Source organism: Schistosoma mansoni, chromosome 5 (assembly GCF_000237925.1).
Source record: "Schistosoma mansoni strain Puerto Rico chromosome 5, complete genome".
NCBI classification, from domain to species: domain Eukaryota; kingdom Metazoa; phylum Platyhelminthes; class Trematoda; order Strigeidida; family Schistosomatidae; genus Schistosoma; species Schistosoma mansoni.
In genome coordinates, this window is record NC_031499.1 from 3891274 (window position 1) to 3915836 (window position 24563).

The 24563-nt window shown below is 34.9% G+C and overlaps 1 protein-coding gene across 1 annotated transcript in view; it reads right to left on the reverse strand.

The window, feature by feature from the left end:
- Positions 1 to 4250: 4250 nt before the first annotated feature.
- Smp_146730 (ADAMTS14 peptidase (M12 family)) overlaps positions 4251 to 24563 on the reverse strand; it is a gene marked incomplete at its 5' end in the record, with an annotated part of 40029 nt that continues 19716 nt past the window's right edge. Inside the window, 10 exons of the mRNA XM_018797674.1 lie at positions 4251 to 4444; positions 6747 to 6934; positions 8159 to 8251; positions 11502 to 11613; positions 12798 to 12925; positions 14825 to 14936; positions 16566 to 16635; positions 19099 to 19241; positions 21577 to 21690; positions 23841 to 23982. Coding sequence (XP_018652693.1) covers positions 4361 to 4444; positions 6747 to 6934; positions 8159 to 8251; positions 11502 to 11613; positions 12798 to 12925; positions 14825 to 14936; positions 16566 to 16635; positions 19099 to 19241; positions 21577 to 21690; positions 23841 to 23982 — 1186 coding nt within the window. The 3' untranslated portion in view covers positions 4251 to 4360. The remainder of the gene's footprint in view (positions 4445 to 6746; positions 6935 to 8158; positions 8252 to 11501; positions 11614 to 12797; positions 12926 to 14824; positions 14937 to 16565; positions 16636 to 19098; positions 19242 to 21576; positions 21691 to 23840; positions 23983 to 24563) is intronic.

Below are 24563 nucleotides of genomic sequence, written 5' to 3' on the forward strand. Positions count from 1 at the left end.
ACTTCATATTTTTGTAAATGGTTGGGTAATAAGTGATCTATGGTTAGAAACTTTCACTATATATTAGATAAATGAATGGAAAATATATAAACTGAAAAACTCATCAGATTCCAAAATTTGCAAGTTTAAAGTAAAGAAAAATTTTAGAATAGCTCATTTCATTTAAAACGATTCTTCGAATCTTCCCGTTGTTGATGATAAAAACTACAATTACTGGGGTACTTTTTCAAACTGCTGTATTCTGAGGATTATCTTAAAATTCCTACTTAAGCATCAGCGGCTTTCAGCAAAGTGGATGATTCGTTGAGTGTCTGAAACGAAATGTACAGGGTTTGAGTCTCAAATTGAAAATAAATATTGGGGGTTACTGCTGATCCCAAGCCTGGATAAAGGAGGAGGGTTTGACATGGGGTTAGTGACCCCAACCTCATGGTGAAAGCCGAGTTCCTTCGGAAGTCACGAGGCCGATGCATCTTCTAACAACTAGAGCAACAATTTTTAAAGGTACATGGGACGTCCGGACAATGTGGGAGACCGGAAGAGTCTTCCAAATTGCTGCAGAAATGAGGAAATACAACCTCGGGGTTCTTGGGGTCAGTGAAACACATTGGACGCAGGTTGGACAACAACAAATATCTTCAGGGGAGCTTCTGTTATACTCCAGCCATGAAGAAGAAAATGCCCCACATACACAAGGAGTTGCATTGATGCTGTCCAGAAAAGCACAAAATGCACCTATTGGATGGGAATCTCATGGACTAAGGATCATCAAAGCCTCCTTCAAAACAAAGAGAGAGGGCATTACAATGAACGTCATCCAATGCTATGCGCCTACCAATGACTACGATGAAGACGCTAAAGACCAATTCTACGATAGGCTGCAGTCGATCGTCGAGAAGTGCCCAACCAAGGACCTGACCATTCTGATGAGAGATTTAAGTGCCAAGGTTGGAATGGACAACACTGGATACGAAAACGTAATGGGACGACATGGACTGGGAGAAAGGAATGAAAATGGTGAGAGATTTGCAAACCTATGTGCCTTCAATAAACTGGTCATCGGTGGCACTCTATTCCCACACAAACGCATTCACTAAACCACATAGACTTCACAGGATCATGCTATACAGAACCAAATTGACCATATCTGCATCAACAAAAAGTTCAGGAGGACGCTGGATGATGTGAGATCCAGGAGAGGAGCTGATATAGCATCAGGTCATCACTTGCTGGTCGCCAATATGAAAATAAATCTTCTTATTACTAGGTAGCTCATGTTCATACTTCCATGACAACGATGTTTTGATAATGCTCATCTAACATTTGCACACTTTGATATAGCATTGAGTGCTATGTGATCTTCGAAAAAAACATCGATATAGTACGACTTAATAGGTCTTTAAAATCTGTTGCGTATATTCGTTCAAACATCCCCTATTTCCTCCTTAACTGAGATGGGGTTAAGTACACGGTTGCTCTTACGAGATTTCTTGTAGGGCCCAAACAGCGTCAAACCCAATAGAGTCCTCACAACGTACGGCCCATTCACTTTTCCAGTCCCTATCTCTTTCGTCTCGTATACGTCTGCTGCGTCACACCAATTGGCAGCTTAACACTTACGTCTCCTACTCTTAGAAAATTCGTGTCTCTTAAGTAGGACCAGGACGCTATCTGATGTGCAGTTGGCACAGTTCTGTACATTGATAGTAGACTTTTGGCCGTCAACACTTTCTGGATCTCAATAGACGATGAAAAATCTAACGAATGAAGTTCTCCATCGACCCCTTTACATACCAACGATGACTTATTATTAAGTCTTCCAATATATTATTTTAGGTTTTCCGTCGAGGCCTAGCTCATTGGTCAGATCATCTACAATGAGAGAAGTGTCTGCTCCATTATCTAAAAAGGCGCAGGTCTGAATGACCTCGCCGTGATTAAATAGTACAGGAATTATAGCTAACGTGACTCTTTCCTGGGCGTATCTTTGCTCTTTTCAGCTCCGTTGATTTCATCACCACCTTTCGTTTCTCTAGATTGATAAGCAATGACACGGACGTCTTCAACACTGTCCATCTTTCCCTCCCAGTTCAGTGAAGCAGAGTATGGTACCGCCAACCGCACCCTGCAACCAAGTATGCTCTTGGTGACCGACAATATTTTTCTACATGGTTCGCCCTCAAACAAACGTTACACAACATGTGCTTAGGAACAAATTCTTTCTTTTCACCAACATCCTTATCTTTAAACTTCTGGCACTGATCTAAAGAATGATTCTCTAAGCACTCCAAACAAAATGAACTATGGTAACCATATCCGTCATGTAAGGGGACATTTTCGTCACCAGTGTTTGCATAGGATATTCTTGCTGTACTGTAATCCGCAGCAAATTTCTCCTTTACAACACCAACATCTCTATTGCCACTATTACTACTACGGTTAACAATATTTGGTGTTAGCCATATCAACTTGTTCCCTAGCAAACTCAGTAAGATATCCAAACAGAAGCTCTCAACATCACTTAATAATCTTATGAGCTTCCCTGAGCCACTCTTTTTGAACGTAAGTTAGTAATTTCAGAACCGTAGTTTTAATAGTTGTCAATAAATGTGCGTGCTACATGTTTTTGACCAAACGTTTCCTCCAAATGCTTTAATGCTTGACGATAACCTACTTCAGGTTTTAGCGTAGTACGATGGAGGATAGCGGCTATCGCTCCTCCGTCACAATACTGGATTAAGTAATTCAACTTAGCTCTAAATTCAATATTCTCACTAACGATGTATTCTTTGAAGTTTCTAGTAAAATCCCAGTAATTTATTGGTGTACCATCGAATCTTAAGATTTCTCTCTTCGGTAAATACAAAATTTTTAAAATTGCATTCTCACTGTTGCTTACTGATAGACCGAAGCCTTCGCTTCCCTAGCAACGTAACTTTTCTAGTTCAATTTTTTCTCCAACTGGGTTACATGTAAGTTGGCTAACTCTAATTCTGTCAGGCGATTGGTTTTAAGTTCATCCCTTTCAAATCGGTCTTCGTCATAATCTCCCAAATGAAGAAGTGACAACTGCAAAATCTCATCGGAATTATAGTACCTATTGAAAGTCATGTCATTAGGTATATCGATTTTACCGTTCGAAACTTTCTATGAAGTAATTTCCTAAGACGCATTTCTAAACTATTCCCCAGACTGTCGAACACACAGCCTTAGCTTAACCAAAGCCAGAACAAGTAAGCTATCTGGCTTGATAAACTTTATCTGTCTCTAAAACGTAAATTAACACTGTTAGTATACAGAATTATTTCAGTTTACTAAACAGGAGCGAAGAGACATAATTGTCAATAAACTTAGTATCGTTATGACAAACGAAATTTATTTTTGGTGAATAAACAAGGCATTGTCATGCTAGGTCATAGGTTAGTGTGGTGGTGGATGTCTAATGTTTTCATTGGTGGGTTCTTTTATCGATCACACCTTACGGTGTCTACGTACTACAGTATATTCTAATTATGTGTACAAAATCGAATATACTGACTCAAAAACACCCTTACTCCCTGTATACTTAACCGATTTTGTGTTATAAGGTGTGGTTAGTGTGAGCTATAAGAAAAATTGATAAATAAATATCGAAAGTTGTCAAATACTCATTCATTCTAGTGTTTATTGGAAATGTGTATTGAGATATATTCTATTGACAACGTCTACTGAAGCAATGGACATAATTCCGAAGATTGTCGAGGTCTACCATGTATGCACAGGATTGTACTTAAGATTCTCAGAGGTTATCTATATTGCTTAGATAAGTTTATTTGAATAATGTGTACTTTAAAAGACTAGATTATCCACGTTGTACATTCCTCCTTTTAGCCATAGGAACATGGTGAAGCTTAGTAGGCTCTTCTGGAGAAGAGTGCTATATCGAAGCATGGCACAACTACCGGGGCGGGATAGCTGTTTTTGAACTGCTTACACAGAACCATTACATAACACTCTCATTCGGCTTTTTGTTTGTTTGTTTGTTTTGGGGCAGACTCATTATTTCGCCATCCTTGTGAATCCTCAATAGTTATGCAATGACTCTTTGTAGCATTCGTAATCGTTTGCGGGTACAGGTAGAGTGGTTGATTAGGTCGATCTCTACCACCAACATTACCGCTCACGTTAGTACATGTGATGGTTGCCATGATCCAGGGGGCACGACAAGGACGTTTGAGTCGGACTTTGCCACATGCCACAACAATAATTGTAATGTATCAAACATGGGTCTACAAATGACCAAAATATATTTTGTTGTATTTTTTATACTTCTGAAATAATGTTTAAGTACATTTGCAGCATTGTTAACAATTTCCAGAAATTAGTGGTCATTACTTAATGGTAGAACATAGCTTATTTCCACATCTAAGGGATCGAGATTTTCATGAATGTTTAGATTTCTGGCCTGAAAAACAAGAAAATAATAAGGTATTCGAGAAATTATCATTTAAAATTAAAATTGTTTATTGAATGATGATACGAGAATCAGTTGAATGATAAAATAGTCAGAGGGGGTTTTTGTGAAGATTTCAGTAATTTTATAGTTGAGTCAGTTGAAGCTAGACCACCATGGAAAATCTGGAGGCACTAGACGCTTTTTTGTTCTATTGTGGGACTCCTCAGCAGTGCGCATTCACGATCCCATCTCGCGAGATTCGCGCGCGAGTGCCTAACCACTAGACCACTGAGCTGGCATCCAACGGTGTCAATGTCTAACTTCAACCAATCCACGAAATCGAGCAACCGTTCACCATTGTCTTCAGTGAGTTGATATTTCACAACAGACCTTGGTTGAACTCCACTGGTCACTGCTTCTCACTCGAACTCCAAGAAATATTTCTTGAAGCCAGTCTTCAGTACTGATTTGAATAAACAAACAACAAATCTACAAAACTACATTATCACTGGTGAACTAATCAATATCATGTAAGCGGCTTTTATTTTCCTGTATGAGCGTCGAAGTCCAGTTTCTGATAGTATTCACCTTATGAAGAGTTTTGTAGAAGCTAAATCGTACCCAGATTATTGGAGATTTATATGATACCGAATTGTGTGATAAAATGCCGTGAAAATGAGACTCTTTGAAGGTAAAGAAACCATATAAAACCTCTAATCTTGTCGATAGTGATTTCGTTCGAAACATAACTAAATTAGGATTTGTTGACTGGATGAATGTTAGGATATAGAGCTCTTGTGTTCTCATGTCATCTCTAGGTCAACTGGTAGATGATAAATTATGAGCTGAGCGTTCTAATGGAAGAATCCTCAGCTTGTATGTCCTTGTCTGAGTGAGAAGGACAATTCTTTACTAATCAACGATTTATATACATCAAAGTAGGGGATCTTGATTACGATTAATGAACCTAGGAGTTGGGTAAAATGCCCATGTGTATGTATAAGTTTCATTATGTTTGTGGGGAAAATCTTGAGGAATTTCATACATTTAGTTCTCTTCATTATTTTGAATAGAGCAAGTATATAGAATTAAGCAGAACGATATGAAATCATTTTATTTTGTAAGCTTCTCATCAGCTGCCTACAACGTATAATATTTTAAATATTAAAAGTTATTGTAAAGTTTGCATACAACTTGGTCCTTAACAGTTGATAGACTGAAATCTTTCAGCATTATCAGTTGACAGTCAAATTTCATTCTTCTGAAATTCACCGAAGCCATTTCCATCAAACGACTGAATCCGGACTTATGTAACCGAAAGGAAACAGTAGCAAATCTCTCTTTCCATGGTGATTTCATCGTCAGTTTACCATATCCTTTTTGCAATTTTCCTCACTTTCTCTCCCTCTTATTTGAATTGTATCACTTCTGTTGAATCCATGATCTTGTTTCCAACTGACTGATCTCAATTCATATTATTCTTGATTGTTATTAGTTTGTGTTCAGCCACTTCATTATATAATTAGTTAATTATTTGTTACAGTGGCTGATGCCCCAGAATCTTCTCTCACATATATGATATTTATTTACAACGCTCATTATATGCCTACACCCTCACTACTCAACCATGATGAAACATATCCATTTTCACTGTTATAAATATGTAAACTTTACAATAATTTTGACTTTAGATAATATTATAGGTTGTGAGTAGCTGATGAGAACCCAATGAAATATGACCAATGCGTTATTCTGCTCTATTGTTTGTTGTTTTTCTATTAAGAAGTTTCCTGATTGATTCGATTTTCAAACTGATCAACTTGTATGAGTAGACGCTATGTTAGAAGAATATAGATTGGATTAAAGCATGTTCCACTCAGGATTGTGTTGAGGCACTCTGATTATCTGATTAGTCAGTGCTGCTAGTGCATACACAGAGAAGACTGTCTAATCTTCTTATGTGGAATGTATAAATAAAGTAACATTCTTCTTATTTTGATTCCTACTTCCACTCAGCCTTGTTTATTTCGGAAATGATTACGTTCCTGTTGATCTGTGTTCTGATTTGTGGACTGGTCGAGTGAAGTAGTGTCCAAAAATACTAAGCAATAGGAGTAGTTGAGTTTTAATAAGAGATTTGATGACACCATTTGATGTCTGTAATTAACTTTCATTAAGGTCGGTGGTATACTATGATTTTTACCAATAGATCATTATTAAGATACTTTCTTATTTTCGAGCAGTTATGTAAAATCGTTGTAATAACCTACGTTGTAAAAAAAATGATGGTTATAATTGATAATCAACATACTTGAATAGCGACATCCCCATAAATTGTTCCTTTTGTTTGAATTTGAATGAAACTGTCGGCTGATTTACTCATTGGATTCCCTGGATCAAATACAAACTCTGTTGCAAAATAAACACGTCTTAATTTAGTGTCCAGTTCTAATTCATCACCTTTTAGAAAGAATTGGAAATGTTGCATGTCGAATAGGCCTGCAGAATGACAAAATGAACATTCACAATGTTCGAAAAAGTAATTGGTTAGTAACTTAATAGTCATGAGGTCTGGTCTTCAATGTATTAACTTGTATGTAATGAGGATGGTGTCGCAATGAGCGGTCTTAAATTAAATCATGGTAATTTTAAGATTGACTCTCTAGTTGATGTATCATGATGTGTTTTCTTCTTTTACAAGTGATCGATTACTAGGTAGTGGCTGACATCATGCTTGTTTTTTATACTGATTGGATTATGCGGTTCATGATGAAATGTTGAGTTAATGTGTGATTAGAAGTAGTCGTCAAGAAACTTTAAAACTAGGTTTAATACGATTTGTTAGTGTTCAGTTAGGTATACTAGTACTCTGGAGGGGACTGATACATACTGTGGATTTCTAGTCTAGTTGCGTTAGCGTCACGGCTTTTGATATTACCACTGTGGTTGTTCGTTCACAACTGACTTACTGTATGTATGGCTGAGGTATTTGCAAATGGGAAATCACCGAGTAGTGACCAAAGTCATGTTAGTTTATTCTCTAGTATCTATTGACTTTTAACGGTTCACGGTCCCGTGGAGACTACTTCTAACCTCCGCCCAGATATTAATGAGATTGATTGATTATTTCCTTTCTGTATTGAATATAATGATTTATCAATTTAGTCATTGTTCTCATTTTCTTCATGAGATTATTCAGATTAGCCGTTTTTTTGGCTAATGTATCTTGTACATTTACGGATTAATCGATAGAATGTACTACAATTAAATTTTGTTATTTTATTAGTTCAAGTCTAATAATCTCAAGATTCCATTATCTTCAGTAGCCTATAACAATCGATTCATTGTGATCGCCTAAGGTGAGTATAGGTAAATCTCGTGTCTGTGTCATTTTATTTCAACATCAAATGATAGATAAGATTTTAAAAACGAGTTATGCCATATGTTGAGGTTAATTATGTGCGTTCTCAAAGTCTCATCCATCATGTCTTTGACTGGGTCAGAAATAAAAGTTGTATATATGCCTATGATTTGAATACAATGTGATTCACTAGGGTAATTGAATTTTCCTACTCATTTCAGTTTACTCTACTACATATAGGGTTTAATTTACCGCAGGAAGTATTTATCATAACTGAATCGAACCACAAAATGCAACACATTCACTATTCGAAAAATTAATTTAACCAAACGCAAAATGAATGAAGGAAATTCTCAACTTACCTAATACATGATTACCGTAATTCTTTGAAATTTTTAAATGTCTTGCATATCGTGGAATCACGTATAGCATACGATATTCTTCATTCAATGGAACTAAGATGGATTACAAGAGGAAACTAATTAGGATTTTTCCCAAATTATGAATGAATAACGGAAATGCTTACAAAGCAGATAGCTGATGAAGTGGGCGACTCAAAAGTTTACGAATGAAAAGGCCATGTTGTCCTAACCAAAAATCTCCTGATTACAAGTGCATATGATTGACTGGTTGAATGATTACTTTTATAAGAAGCTTAAGTATCAGTATCAGTCTGAGTTACCCCAATGTATTATGGAACATTTTAACATTATCCGATTACCAACTTTTTTGTGATGTGACTAAAAGCTTTCATCTAGAGAGATGAACAAGATCTATTGTATGTGTTACTGACTAATAAATGAAGTCAATAACCAGTTATCGAAGTTGAGAAACATCCTAGTTAGTAGATTTAGATCTCAAAGAAAATCCATCATAAACCAAAATTACTGGTGGTCTAGCTTCAATTGACTCATGATTTCAACTTTGAAATATACTGAAATCTCCACAAATCCCCTTCTGATTATAATCATATGCTCACTAGTGACTGACTTCAAGATACATGTCCTGGAGTTCTAGTGGGAAGCAGTGACCAGTGGAGTTCAACCACGTCTGTTGTGAGATAACAACTCACTGAAGGCAATTGGTGAATGGTCGCTCATAATTCGTGGATCAGTTCAATTTAGACATTAACACCGTTGGATGCCGTCAAGCTCAGTGGTCTATCGGTTAAGGGCTCTGGCTCGTAACTGATAGGTCCTGGGTTCGAATCTCGTGGGTACGGGATCGTGGGTGCGCACCGCTGAGGAGTCCCATAATAGGACGAAACGGCCGTCCAGTGCTTCCAGGTTTTCAATGGTGGTCTAGCTTCAATTGACTCATGATTTCAACTTTGAAATATACTGAAATCTCCACAAATCCCCTACTGATCAAAATTACTGATTTAAAGGTCAAATAATTTACACGTAAAAGTCTATCCTATAGAAATTGTTAGGGTAATGAAATTATTAAATAACATTGATCGATTCATGATCTTAATCAAAAACTTAATAATCTCCACAATTGCATAATGATAATTATCATGTGCTCATTAGTGATGGAAACTTAACTTGTAGGACTACTTACATAAAATAACAATAATTATTAAATAATTGGCTTATCATATATTTAGAAGGAATATGTTCCTCGTATTGTAAACTTACTTTTTGACACAATCTGTTATTATAAAACTTTCCTAAATTATTGTCAACTAATTAGTTACTTCAATTATTTGCTATCCACCAGTCATATTATCAGTCAGGTAAAGGTCTATGATCTGAAAAACTTTGAAGCGTACACATTATTAGTAACCTTTTTCATAAAACAAACTAATTACACACCCTCCAACAGGAAAAAAAGAATAACCAAAAATTTTTTTTAAATGCATTTTATGTGTATCTTGCTGTCCGGATAAATAATCAGTAAATTTGAACATTCAGAACAGCCCTATCTGAATTTATCGTTTATATTGTATTGTAATGTATTCTTGTATTCTCCTATTTGTAGGCTTTTTGTTAACACGGTAATCATTGATGTGTTTTACATTTGCCAAATTATTGTTAATTTATTACAGGCCTACCAATCAGTTCTCTTCCAATTACAACTCAATTATGTTCACTTTTTTAATTTCTTATTTCTGTCGCCGTGCTGTCAAGGCTTTCGCTTTATATTATTTTATGAGTGATCCATAAGTTAGAACTGTATAACTAGTTATCTGCTTTCTGGGTCTTTCTCTATTCTAGCTATCTGGCGAGTAAACCAATGGTGATTTACTCTTACTCCTGGCTATTATCTCACGTTTGTCACGTCATTGGTTAGCCGAAGTTTATTGGTATTAGATACATAGTCTAGGCGAGTTAATCAATACTCGGAATAGATTTATACAACTGTTCTCCTTTCTTACGGTTCAATCCCACGGGCCCTAGATAACTAAACAAGAAAATATGTTGATTTTCAGCAGCATCAAAAGTGTAAGATAGACCCAGTCAAAGTATAGATTTCTTATGGACCTGATATACCTCACTGGAATTCCATTACCATTGCTTGTAAACCATTGATATAAACTCTTATCAGTTAAATATAAATAAAATGAACATTGGATAAACCGATGTCATAATACTGGAATATTAGTTGGAATTGGTGGAAAACGTTCATTGTGACAAAACTTTTAATTTATCAGTTTTTAAATTTTTCTCATGATGTAACATTGACAGAAGTGTCACCAAAGTAAGATAATGCATCTGATCAAATGTTTCCACTAAAATTCTGTCATTATCGAAAGTTTTCAATACGTGCTTTGTAAAAGTTCACAATGTCTAATATGTATATTGAAACCAGAAGGGGTTTTGTGGAGAATTCAATATTTTCATAGTTTAAATCATGAGTCAATTGAAGCTAGACCACCATGGAGTCTCATAATAGGATGAAACGGCTGTCCAGTGCTTCCAGATTTTTCATGGTAGTCTAGCTTCGATTGACTCATGATTTCAACTATGAAAATATTGAAACTACTCAAATTCATTGGAAATGATGGCCATATTAAAAAGAGAAAAGCTGAATGTATACATTGTTTCCGATAAGGAGTGTTCAGATTAACTAGTTTTCTTATTGATAAATAACAGTTCTACGATTAAGGAGTACCACGGTAACACATTTTATATTCATACGTCTACAGTAATTTTGCCCTTATCTGATTGGTTGTTGTCACTTTTCGTTTGTTGAGTTTGTTGTATCTCAAGGTTAATGTATATTAGTAATCAAACATATGGAGCTACACATTCTTAGTTCAGATTTAAGATGATGGTTGGAGGGGGTCGTTAAGAAACCCTAGACCCGGGTTTCGTGCCACATGACACGCGTCAGCATGGTGTACCTGTAATCTTGATGGAACTGGTGCTCCCCGACGGTCTCGATCCCGTGTCACCCAGATTCACAGTCAGAGACGTTACCACTGAGCTATTCGGGCCGCCACCGACCTCCTGTAGGACTGATATGTAATCACAATTGATTGATCACCACCCAGTAATCAATCAATTGTGATTAGTTCGAACTTCTCTGACTTTTTTAAATATCAAGAGTTTTCTAAACTCTTATGTTTCACCTGGATTCCATAACATTAGGATAACTGTTGAAACGTCATGTATCTATCACCTGATCTATGGAGTTCACATTAGTTCCTGTTTATATTAAAAGTATATCAATCGTTCGTAAAACAGAAAAAATACTTACGAACTCTTTGAATTCTATGTTGTATAAAAGTACAAGTTGAATTATTCCCCTGGCAAACTCCACATTGATCTCTTCTAGCAGTGCCATTTACCTGACCAAAACAGTCGAAATTCTATACAGAAAAACATTAATAAACCCATAAGGTTACCCTGAAGTTTAAATGACTTTTCAGTTATAAAATACTACATTTCATAGTTTAAATCATGAATCGATCTTAGCTAGACTATCATTGAAAACCGAGAACCACTGGATGGATATTTCACTCTAGTATGAGAATTATCGATAGTGCATATCCACGATCCTGCGATTGGGGGTCAAACCTAGGATTTTCAGTCTCGCATTATTGAAATCTTCGAGAAAAAGTATTTCGACTTTAAGTTCACAACGAATTAATTTGTATCACTTATATGGGAGTTATATATATAATTAGAAATATTATTCGAAGGTATCCATACACCGATTAAAAAGTACATTAATCTTGAAGGTTTTGGTAAATCAATTGAAGCTAGAACACCATGGAAAACCTGTAAGCACTGGACGGCCGTTTCGTCTTATTGTGGGACTCCTCAGCAGTGCGCATCCACGGTCCCGCCTAGCGAGATTCGAACCCAGAACCTATCAGTTTCGCTCACGAGTGATTAACCTCTAGACCAATGAGTCAGTCGGCATCCAATGGTGATAATATCTAAAACATTTCTTTGGAGAACAAATTGCTAACAAGAGATCAGAATTTTTTGGTTTTTTCTTATTACATGTTAGTTGGTTATTTAGAACCTCGATCAAATTTTCTGAACTTATATTTCCATAATAACATATGTTGTTACGTGATTGGTTATCATCACTTTTAATTTCCTAATTGTGTTGTATACCCAAAGTCACTACATGTTACTATAAAGATAGAGTTGCTCCTTTACACATTTAACTTCGGTACAAAAAATGAATTTATGCCAACAGTCCAATCTTCTCTATTAGCAGTATGAATTATTAACATTGAAGTGTGTGATAATCATCCAGCTTATTCGATTTCCTATTCATTGCGTTGTATTCGAAGAATTATTGACCAACCGAAAATTTAATACATTGCAAAGATCTAACATTAACAAAATCTAATGACATTTAGTCAATAATATCAATAACAAGAAACTGCAACTTCATCATAACGTCAAAGATAAAATGCTCTAGAGTTACATGAATAAGCTCTGATATCATTCATGTTTACAATTTACAATAGACAACACTATTTTCAAATTTCATTTATCAATGTAATAAGTTTGTATACGAGGTATCATTACTTACAATACAAACTGATTGTATACAACGTGCATCAGGATTATCATATGTACATGGCGTTGAATCTCTAACTGACATTGATGCATCAAGAATTTGACCACTTTGTAATGAATAACAACTTAAACTACATGGTCCTTGGAAATGTGAAAAGAAAATACAGAGAAATATCAATAAGTAAACAAAACGATGTAAGTTTTCGAATGCAAAATAAGAGTTACGATGAATTGTTAATGGTTTAGTGGTAAATTCAAAAAAACTGATAAGCCAGTCACCTTCAAATGTACCAGTTTACCTAAAGTGGAATAACCATGTTAAATGTATTTAGAATACGAACGAAGAATATTCTTTTCAATAAATCCTCTTCATGTTCTACAATTATATGTGTAAATTCACAGGCTATAACTTTACACGATACACTTTGCCTTCAACCTGGCCACTATTCGGAATATTAATTTGGATATATAATTGTAAAACCTGTGGGCAATTTATTGGAAAGAATATTCTTCGTTCATTTATCTATGTTTTAATTAAAGTAGCTTATACGTGCCTGTATGTGCACATGTGGGTATGTGTGTGTCTAGATAATGAAGGCAATAACTACTATGCTCTGATATGCAATAGTAACGATTCCTGATATGTCGTTACACTATCACATTATATTCCATTATATCTCGTACTAATATTTACTGAATGAATTCATACAGAGAAAGGCATCAGAATTGACGAGCGGGTATACGTGGAAGACCTAAAGCGGGAAAAGCTACAAGAAAAGGAATTGTGAAACAATTATGTGATACAACAAACAAATCAACAGGGAAATATAGTAAACCAGAGCGACCGGTCAAAAAAAAAGAAAGCAAGCCAAGCACTGAGATTCGGGAACAGAGGAGCATGTGGGTAGAACATACAGAAGAACTCTTGAATAGACCAGCCACACTGAACCCACCGGACAACGAAGCAGATATTTCGATAGATGTTACGCCTTCAACACTAGAGGGAATCTGAATGACCGTCAGACAAATCAAGAATGAGAAAGTGGAAGGATTTGACAACACACTAGTTTAAGTACTGAAGTCAGGCATACTAGTAACTGCAAACATGCTTCATATTCTATTCAGGAAGATTCGGGAGGAGGAACAAGTTCTGACAGATTGAAGAGAAGGATACTTCATTAATATACCGAAGGAAGGAGATTGGACCAAGTGTGATAACTCATATGTAGAGGCATCACACTACTATTGATACCAGGAAAAGTTTTCAACAGAGTTTTGTTGAACCGATTGGGAAATTCAGTAGACGTTCAACTTTGAGATCAACAGGTCAAATTCCACAAGAATCGCTCGAGCATAGACCAAATCGTGACACTACAGATTACTACTGAACAATCAATCGAATGAAACTCGTCACCATACAACAACTTCCTCGACTATGAGAAAGCATTTGACAGTGTAGATGGGAGAACCTTATGGGACCTTCTTTGACAATAGGGCATACTTGATAAAATCGTCACTATCATACAGAACTCTCACTACTGACTACATTCCAAAGTATGTAATTCCAATTGACTGTATACAGGATTCATTTACTGTACACTAAACTTTATTCAACTCTGACCGTTCTCTGGGTTACATTTTTTCCTTAAAAAGCATTTAATTACCATGTATATATGATCATTAGTGTTGTGCAAATGATTCCTGTTTCATCATTACTATCGGTAATCGAAGGTGACAGGTGTAAATTTGAATCTTGTGTGTTAACTCATTATAATGTATATTTTTAAATAATTAATCCTTTTAGTATTTAATAAGTTGAGATTGAAAACTGACTCCATATTTAAAGGTCATACCTGGAGTAACTCGATCGATTCCAGGTGATGTCATTGAATAACTCTTCTGAAGAGTCCTAAAACTATGAGAATGCATTTGTCCAGTGTTCTCTAGTTGTCTAACTTCAATCAGTCAGTGAAGTGAAATTTTAAACAATATGCAGAATGTCATATTATTTCATACAAACCTATTATAGAAATGACTTACTTTGAGAATAAATATAAGGTAACCATTTATGATATATTCCTCTTAATTTAAATTGATCAAATCGTGAACATTGTTTTTCTCGATAATCTATGGATTTTAAATGTTCTTCATCCTAAAAAATTCAATCATATACATAGAGACAATAATTAAATGCTTCCAGTGAAACAACTTAAAGGCGGTCTGCTTGAACATCTAAGCTACCTGTTCCTGCCATCTAGATATTTCAACAAGTTATCTAATTTTGTTTGTATTAATACATCATTATAGCTATTAATCAGATAACCTATTCAGGTGCGTTTCTAATTAGTGTACAATTTTTCGTTGTACAAGTTACAAAGGCCCAATTAGAGATATCGTGGTTGCTGGTAGTATGCAGCGAAAATAATGTACATTATTTAGATGTCCACGGACTGGACTGTTAACTTCTAACTGATGATCACTCAGTCAGGATCGATCAAGAAATAAGAAACGGAAACTTGTTGAAATACATTGTGCTGAGAATTCTATATTGTACCAAAAATCTAATAATGAATTGATCTAATGATAATAGTAATAATGATTTGAAATTCAGTGAACAGTTAATCCAAGCCATTGTAATTGGTTAAATTGAATGGAGAATTGGAATGTGATATTCCATTACAATGTTTCATTAATTATGATTTGTAAATGTGTATTCTATTTAACGTAGAAATCAGTCAATTTAAATAGAGCTACCGTTTGGGTTAATCATGACCATAGAAAGTTTTTATAAGGTATATACTAATGAATAAATCATCAGAAGATGATACCCATTAGAAATGAATGATTTTACTGCAAAGAAGCAGGTTAAGTGGTCCTAATGTTAAAATGTTTGCCAGGTAACAGGTAAACAACTGTAAGTTTGTTTTCTTTATCTTCAACGGTCGATTTTGAGTGTATGACCATAAATATTCAAAAAAAAGATAGTGATCAGTTTAAGGGTCATCGAAATGTGTGCCCGATAAGTTCAAGTGTACCGTTTTCCTCACTGAAATAAGTAAAGATATAACATGCTGAAAAAGAAATTATTTTTGGCTGTAACCATGATCGAACTTGAATCTAAACTACTGATAAAGTGATAACTAGAACATATTTTTACTAAAAAGATAATCACTGAATAAATTGTTGATTTTTATATCTATCTTAATAATAACCGATTATATTACATTATTGGACGACAGGTTTGAGAAGTGGATAAAGAGAAAGGTGTGAAAAACTATTCACTAATATGTGAGCGTATGTAAAAATAAATTTAAACCACAGTTGCCATAATGTTATTCATGTTAGCCAAGAAGAGAAACATACCAAAGAATACACTTTGTCGGGAATCAGAGGTAAACAAAAACAGAGGTAAACGAATAACAGTTGGAAACGATTAGAAAAGATAACCCACGATAGAGCAGGTTGAAGAATCCCGGTTGGTGGCTTATAACCCATTAGGGGTGAAAGGGGCAAGGTACTAAGTATTTATGTTCACCAAGAAACCTAAAGGTCTAAGGTTTGACTCCTGATGAACAAGTGGATGCACATAGTTGAGAATTTTCACATCAGAATGAAATATCTGCCTAGTGCTTCCTGATTTTCAGTGTTATCTTCACTGAGATTGACTTTCGATGAATGCAGTCTACTAATTGGACCAATCTTGAATAAAACTGCTTCAACTAGATTGATACAAACTACATTTATTATTCATAATGATATCAATGTAAAGATAACGACTTACTGTGTTTTTACCGCATAATTCATATTCAAACATACTCTCGTTATCATTGAATTCACATTTGTTTTGATTTCTTCCATAGTTCAATAGATTAAGCAAAATAAAAATCACATGTTGAAGCTTTTTTTTTTTCTAAAAGAACTAAATAACTAAGATTGCCCACAGTCTTTTTCAATGTTCAATAAGTGTGCTGCATCCTGCACTTTCAGTACTTATCTGATGCAGATTACTGGATAGGATCTGTACTCACTCACTAAAGTGAACTGAAAAATAACTAAACATGCTAGATATAGCACAATTATTGAACATCGAAAGCATTATGGGAAACTTCAGTTAAAAATACTATCTGAAACTTTTACGATTACTAACCCAAATTGAAAACAAACATTGACATACTTATTATCAAAAGGGGTTTTGTGGAGATTTAGTATTTCTCACAGTTGAAAGCATGAGTCAATTGAAGCTAGACCACCATGGAAAACCTGGAAACATGGAAACCCCTTCTGATAATTAATATAATCATATGCCCACTAGTGACTTCGAAAAGTACATCTAGGAGCTCTAGTGAGAATCAGTGACCAGTGGAGTTCAAACCACGTCTGTCGTGAGATAGGAACTCACTGAAGACAATCGGTGAATGGTTGCTCAACTTCGTGGATCAGTTCAAGTTAGACATTAACACCGTTGGATGCCGGCCAGCTCAGTGGTCTATCGGTTAAGTCCCCTGGCTCGAGACTGGTAGGTCCTGAGTTCGAATCTTGAGAGTGCAGGTTCGTGGATGTGCACTGCTGAGGAATCCCATAATAGGACGAAACGGCCGTCCAGTGTTTCCAGGTTTTCCATGGTGGTCTAGCTTCAATTGACTCACGCTTTCAACTATAAAAAATTGACATATTTAAACAAATCTCAGTAAACCGATGTATTAGGCAAATATGTGAAGATTCTAAACTTTTCGCTAGATAAGGAGAGTATGGAGAGAAATGATCAATTCATCAAATCAATATATTCCCTAACAGCAATTAGTACAACCTTGCATGTTAAGCTTACTGTAAACCATGAAGTTACAAATATTAGTCTTAGGTTAATGGTGGATAAACTGCCACTGATCTGTTAAGTTGGATTTGTTGCGAATTGTAAACCTCTTGATTACTCACCTTCTCAGAACTCTTGACTATAGAATTTTTGTATAACGACTTCACTGGTGCTAATCGAACCAACGACCCAATGACAGTCATCAGTGACTAAGAAATCCTACACACATTGGTGTACGAGCTATTTCTCTCGCTAGTGGCTACCAAGAAGATAGCGGCCGGAATACCGGTATTGTCAAAAGTCTGTATATATTGATTACACGGCCACAACTCACCACAAATAGGAAATCAAAATGTATTGATCATTAAGTTATACATGCCACAAAACTGAGCAGTAGGTCTACAATTAAGTAACGATAATTTTGAAAAGGTAAAATGTATATCAAAAATGTAAGGTGGTTCATGAGTGTCCTAGAAGAAACCCTGCCCAATCTAGGCTTCGAATTAGTCGGTACTTTAAGCCAATGTGTGTCCGTAGTCTTAATTAGACGGATACGCTCTGGTAGATTTGATTTATCTTATAAAATACGATGTTGAGTATGATGACTATGTATCATACTTCTCAAAAACAGACTATTCAGTATATAACGAAAGAAAATAGTCCTTAACCAATCAACTGAAAATGACATTACACTAGATAGTTACTTTAAGAACAAGTTTCCATTACAAAGCATAGACATTTAGATTTCATGCGGATAAAGCTACTATATGAAGTCACTGGATCAGAATCAATCGGTTTGATTTTTTTTTAACTAAAGACAGTTTGTGATATTATATTACTGTTATTCATAGTTTAGAATGCCGTTTACCGTATACTTTATATGATTAATGCTTTGGGTGATCCGTGACTCGTCAATGTGTGAAAATAGACATGTATAGATATAGAAATAAAAAGGAGTATTTTATGCCCAACTCTGATTCATTCGAGATAAATACTTTGGTTTTCAGGATGTGCTGACTGTTTATACTTGTATTAGTAAACCGTTGTTCATCTAATCTGTTTCTTAATCATTTGTCAGATATTGTGAAACCGTGTGTGTCTCGTTATACTAACGTAGTGATCCATCGAGTGTCGAGTCCAGTTATGAGTTTGATTATTGTGTGGATCAAACCGCATTATCTATTATCAACTGCATAATAGCGAGAAATCAAGATTTGCAAAGTAATTACAAGAATATGTAAAAGACTGATCACTCACAGTCGTAAACATCACAGAGAAGATCCAAACAACAAATACATACAAATAATACGTATTTTCATACACCTAGTTCCCTTTATAATTTTGAAAAGAGCAAGAACCAACAAAATAAAATGAATTCATGCTATTCTGCTAGAATCTTTGTTCTTGCTCTTTTCATAATACGTATTTGTTGGGAAAAATTCCTTACTCTATATTCTTTATAGTATAAATTTGTCTAGTTAAGAAATTATTCAGTGTTACTAACCTATTAAAGCATCTTCGTGTACGATAACGTGTACCGATCCCATTGGTTCGTGAACAAGCTGACCAGGATGTATACTGATTTGATCTTTGATTGATTTCTAGTTTCTGAGGATTCAAATCGATGCATTCACCATGGAAGCATTCCTAAAAGAAGAAAATGATGTTAAAGCTAATCACTCTAATATTACATGTACAAAGTTTTATGCTTTATCACACGTAATCAGTCCAAAACTTCATGTTAAATCCAAACAACAAATTGAAATCAAACTTCATTATGATCCAAGATTAGTATACTTCTTGTATCAATTGACAGATAGAAAAGTGATAAAGCTATTTTGATAAAACATTTATGTAAAGTGTAATCAATAAATGAACCCTCCAATTATTAAATTAAACACTAACCACACTGATTTACTTCGATTTTGGTGGAAATATACTTTATAAGCAGAGATGGGTGGTGGCCATCAGCGTCCGAATTATACTAAGTTATAATATCATTTACTTATCTGGTTGGTTATCGAATCTGAGTATCATTGGAGCAGGGAGCTATTAACATCAATTGATAAATAACTTAATTCATGTATACGATTGGGAACGTCAGTAGATTAGACCGCTCTAACGAATAAAATGAAATTAAATTACTGAGTTATGTGCTTGCTACTTCCCAACAGGTTTATCATAAGAGTGGACTAAAAATCAACCCCCTTACCACTCTAATGTAATCACATGGTCAGAATTTCAACTTGTCTTCGTAAAGATCCAAAACACGTGAGTGACCTGGATTTTATCGATTGAATTTTAGACTATAATAAGTTTCACGTACATGTCTATCTTACTAAAAGTGTTGCTCAAGGTCATTTGTAGAAATATTAACTTATGGAATCGATTTTCTTACGTAAATCAACGTATGAGAGGTAGACAGGTAAAAAACATGAATGGAGTGTATGATCACAAATACTGATGGAAGTCTCCCGGCCACAGTCTTGTAACAGATTCAACACTTTCTGTTCTTTTTGTGGATGAAACAAGTGTATAAAATAACTTCTAACGATTCTTTAACTTGAAATTATCCAATACACTTTATTCAAGTGTGTGGTACAAAGTCACAGCCTGATAACTTGGAATAAATACCATCGCTTTTTAGTGATGAGTTCTATGCCTTTTCTAATAACAATTAACATGTTAAACAAATTTAATGCGCTAAATAAAATCTAAAGACCTTTCCAAAATATTTCACACCAATGTGAAAGCTTTGAACATCTTATTTTTTTGTACACTATGAGCACTTCAAGTATTTCAATAATTAAACAAGTTCTTTGTTGTATCCGTGTCATATCACCTTTGTCCACTTCCTTACTGCTTATACTTGAAATTGGGAACTAGTCCTATTCCTAAGACACATAGTCAGAAGATGGAAGACTAATATAACTGAAAAGAGTTTCAATCAGCTAATTTCTACTAAAGCAATATGGCTAACTGTACATTGCGTCGTAAAAGTATAATTTTGAACATCCAGTCAAAATGGTTTATGCTTCATTAATCGCAAATTATCAGGTTAAATAATGCACAATGTACAGGTAATTAAGTCATTTACACAGCCAACTAAACGTGTATTTGTAGATGTATAAGGAAACATTTTAATACTCAAGTTAACCAATCGCCTATTTTTAGATATTTATAATCATTCCATTCAATTTTTATCAATGTGAGTCAGCGTTCCCAATCACCGGTGTATACAAATCAGCCGTACACTTAACCATCACCATATTCACATGAATTTTATGATGGAACGAAATAGAAAACTTAGTAATATAGTTACAAATGTACATATTGTAACGTCATGTATAATGCCAAAATGCTCTGTAGCCACTTGGGTGAATAAATTTCGCTCACAAGCACGACCGGGGTTATTTGATTAGTTCATACAGAAAATGTAATATCACTAGGTTAAAGTTTGTTTCAGAATAGGAGGTTTAGGATTTAGATCTAGTATCGATTAGTATCGAATTGCCTGTTATATGAAATCTAAAGAAACAATTAAGTATTCGATATATTTACTACTATCGCTTTTATTCTATGGTAGCAAAAAAACTTTTCACTATTATTTTAAACGTTTTGAGTGGGGTACGTAGGTATTTTTACATCTCGTTATTCATGATATTTGAATTTCGCTCAAAATTCGAAAAGTCGCATCCTCGATCCTGATTGGTTTGAACTTAAAGTATACTGTTATCACAATCTCTTGTGCAGTTATTTTAAAAGAACAACAGTAACGAAGATGTACGTTTGGTCATTTGAATAACTACAATATACGTGTATGATTGACCTGAATTAACTTGACAGAAAAACAGGCGTTGACTAGAAGTAGATACAATTTTAAAAGATTTGTAATAGATCATTAAGTAGTAAAAAACAAAACATCGTCTTTGGAATCAGTCAGAATCAATTTGATTTGCTGTACAAAAACTAGTTTCCTTACTTTTTTCTCACCACATGGAGTACCATCTAGTAGACCATGATTTAACATTTTATCACAATGATCTTTTGAACCAGTCATTGAACACCATAACTCTTGACATGCGTATTCTCCAACCTATTTAATTGATATAATCGTAAAAGTCTTTATTAGAAAGTGAAGTAATAATATTTAGATGGAAGATCACCATCCAGTTTAAGCAAAAAATATTTTCTAATAATTAGATGGCTGTTGCTCGTAGATAGTCTCCCGAAATTTCTGAACCAAGGAGATGTGAAAATCTATGTGATCAAATGGTGATCAGAGTCAGCTAAATCCTTATGCAACATATTGACTCAGAGTGTTCATACAACCAGATCAACTCAAAATTATATCAACATGTCAATCATACTATATATTCAAGAGGTCGTTTTTGTTATTTCAGGCTTTTACTGCTTTTGAAAATATGATATTCAAATAATTCATCTATATCGGTTATTTGGATCTTTCCATTAATGTTTAAGACTGAGATTCATCAGTCTCTTTTTGGTATATGTGCATTCTATGCGGATTGACTTGATACTGCTATAAAGTCACAAGCATTTCAAGCAGAGATGGATGGTAGCTAATAATAGGATCTAGGGTGAACATTTCGTCCCATTGCAGTCCTAAACATCAATGAGAAGACTCAAACAACCAATACAAATGAATTAGACTTCATGGAGAGACTATAAGTTATGGACGAATCAATGAGATTTAAGTTAGAGTCTTGGATTTTAATATGAGATTCATTTATTCATATAGCTATACAAGACTCGATAGAAAAGTAATTTTGAACGTTTTCTAAACGTGTAATGTGTTATCGTGTACACCTTGGAGTTGATATTTCCCAGCTCTATGCTTAAATTTCACACTTTCGGTATTCCTCGTGAATTTTGGAACAGGACAGTTCATCCGGTATATTCCTTCTAACAAGAAGCACGACAAACGGTACTGCGTTAGTATAATGTCAAACAAACAACTGACCGTTGGAGAAAAACTTTGTTAACTGCAGTGCAGAAGGTATTATTCACGTTAATGGAAGACGACTCCAGTCCCAAATTCAGCTACTGTCAGACGTTTTCTCTTTAATGTGGAAGAGAACGACGAGTTACACAAGTTATCAATATCTAGAATAATATGTGGTTGTTTTGTTCATACCATTTTGTTACCAAACTATAATATACTCTCCAACAAAACTATTTAAACGATGGCTTTCAGAAAATGTTATACAACAGCAGCCAAGCTAAGGTTTATACTAAAAAAAGACGAAAAAACATAGTTCGTGTCGTTAGGAACGATTTTGGTGGCTTTCAGATATCAATATACTGGAATGCAAGTACGCCCAGCTGACGAGTCACAACCAGGACGAAACAAACGTCATGGATTATACTGATAACCAACATCCAACTCTTCTTATAGATTTACAAAAGTTGTTTTTCAGTGAAATCATGAACCGATCTGAGTTAGGCCACGACTGGAAACGTGAAAGCATTGAACGGGCGTTTCGTCCTGGTATGGGATTCCTCAGCAGTGAGCATCCACGATAATCCAACTTGATTCAGTTAGCGATTTCTGTGAAATTCAATAATCTCCACAACTCTAATCTGAATATCCAAATCAAATTGATTCAAATAACTCTCCATTCATACTTGAGTGTTTTTTGAATAAGGCATTTGTTATGAAATCTATTTAAATTGTAATATGATGTGTTTTGTTTATATGCATGAGTTTGTGATTCCTTTTTCAATCCCATCACCATGTGAGTTTTAGGTTATGGTGCTTATCGTTAACTCATTTGATGGTTAAGTTAAATGTAGTGAAAGGTTGGTCGAGTATAGACACATCACGTGCATGCGGAAAAATTCAATGGTTTATGTCTCATCTCAACATCAAACAATTGATAAGATATCATAAGCAAGTAACCATATTAAAAGTCGGTTATACACCTATTCAACTTAAATATCTCTATCTAGGTCAGATTGATATTCTTACAGATGCTTCTGATTTATGAGGCTTATAACTCTACTTAACAGTTAAACTTTCATATTCATTTCAGTTTTCATTTGTTTAATGGGTTCTGCATACCTTAGGAAGCGTTTATTGTAACTGAACCGGACTGTAGAACACAATAAGTAAGTTAAAAAATGAAATATATAACTCCAAGGTAGTGATCGACCTGTTTTGGATAACCTCAAAATATTTACACTCATACTACTATTTTAGTTCACATTTCCAAAGAAACTTACTCCAGGACAATGTTGACTTATATTGGATCCAGATATAACAAAACATTGTTGATCAAGTGACCATTGCCAACCAGGCAAATCAAAACTCATATATTCCTGTTTAAATATTGGAAAATCTTGAAGACAAGTAAATTTCTGTGTTCTTAAAGTGAACAGGAAAGAAATGAACAATATATATGATCAACTGAAATCCTACAATATGAGAAAGTCATATACATATTTGTTAGTAACCGGAAACTAAAGTTTCCAATGAATACTTTGAAACTCCTCAACAAACGAAACAATTATAAGGATGTATTCTTCCTATGTAATTGTTCAATAAAACATGTAATTGTATTGCCATCATTTAATAAATATTCCATGTTAGATTCACTTAGTCATGTTTGTTTGAATCTTCCCATTGATGTTTAGGACTGCAACTGCTCAGTCTCTAATCGGCATATGTGCATATTGTGCATATTGCCTCGATATAGCCTTAATTCACAAGCATTGTAAGCAACGATGGATAGTGACTAGCAGTGGAATCCAGGACGCGCGTTTCGTCCTATTTGGGACTCGTCAGCTGGATGTACCTGCATCTCAGAGTTGATGTTCACTCTGAGACTCGAACCCATTGTACGAACCCCATTGCATAAGCAAGGGGCTATCAGGACTCAGTAGCTGGGTGGACAATGCGATGGCGTTTGAAGCGAGGGTACTGTGTTCGATTCCCAGAGTGAACAT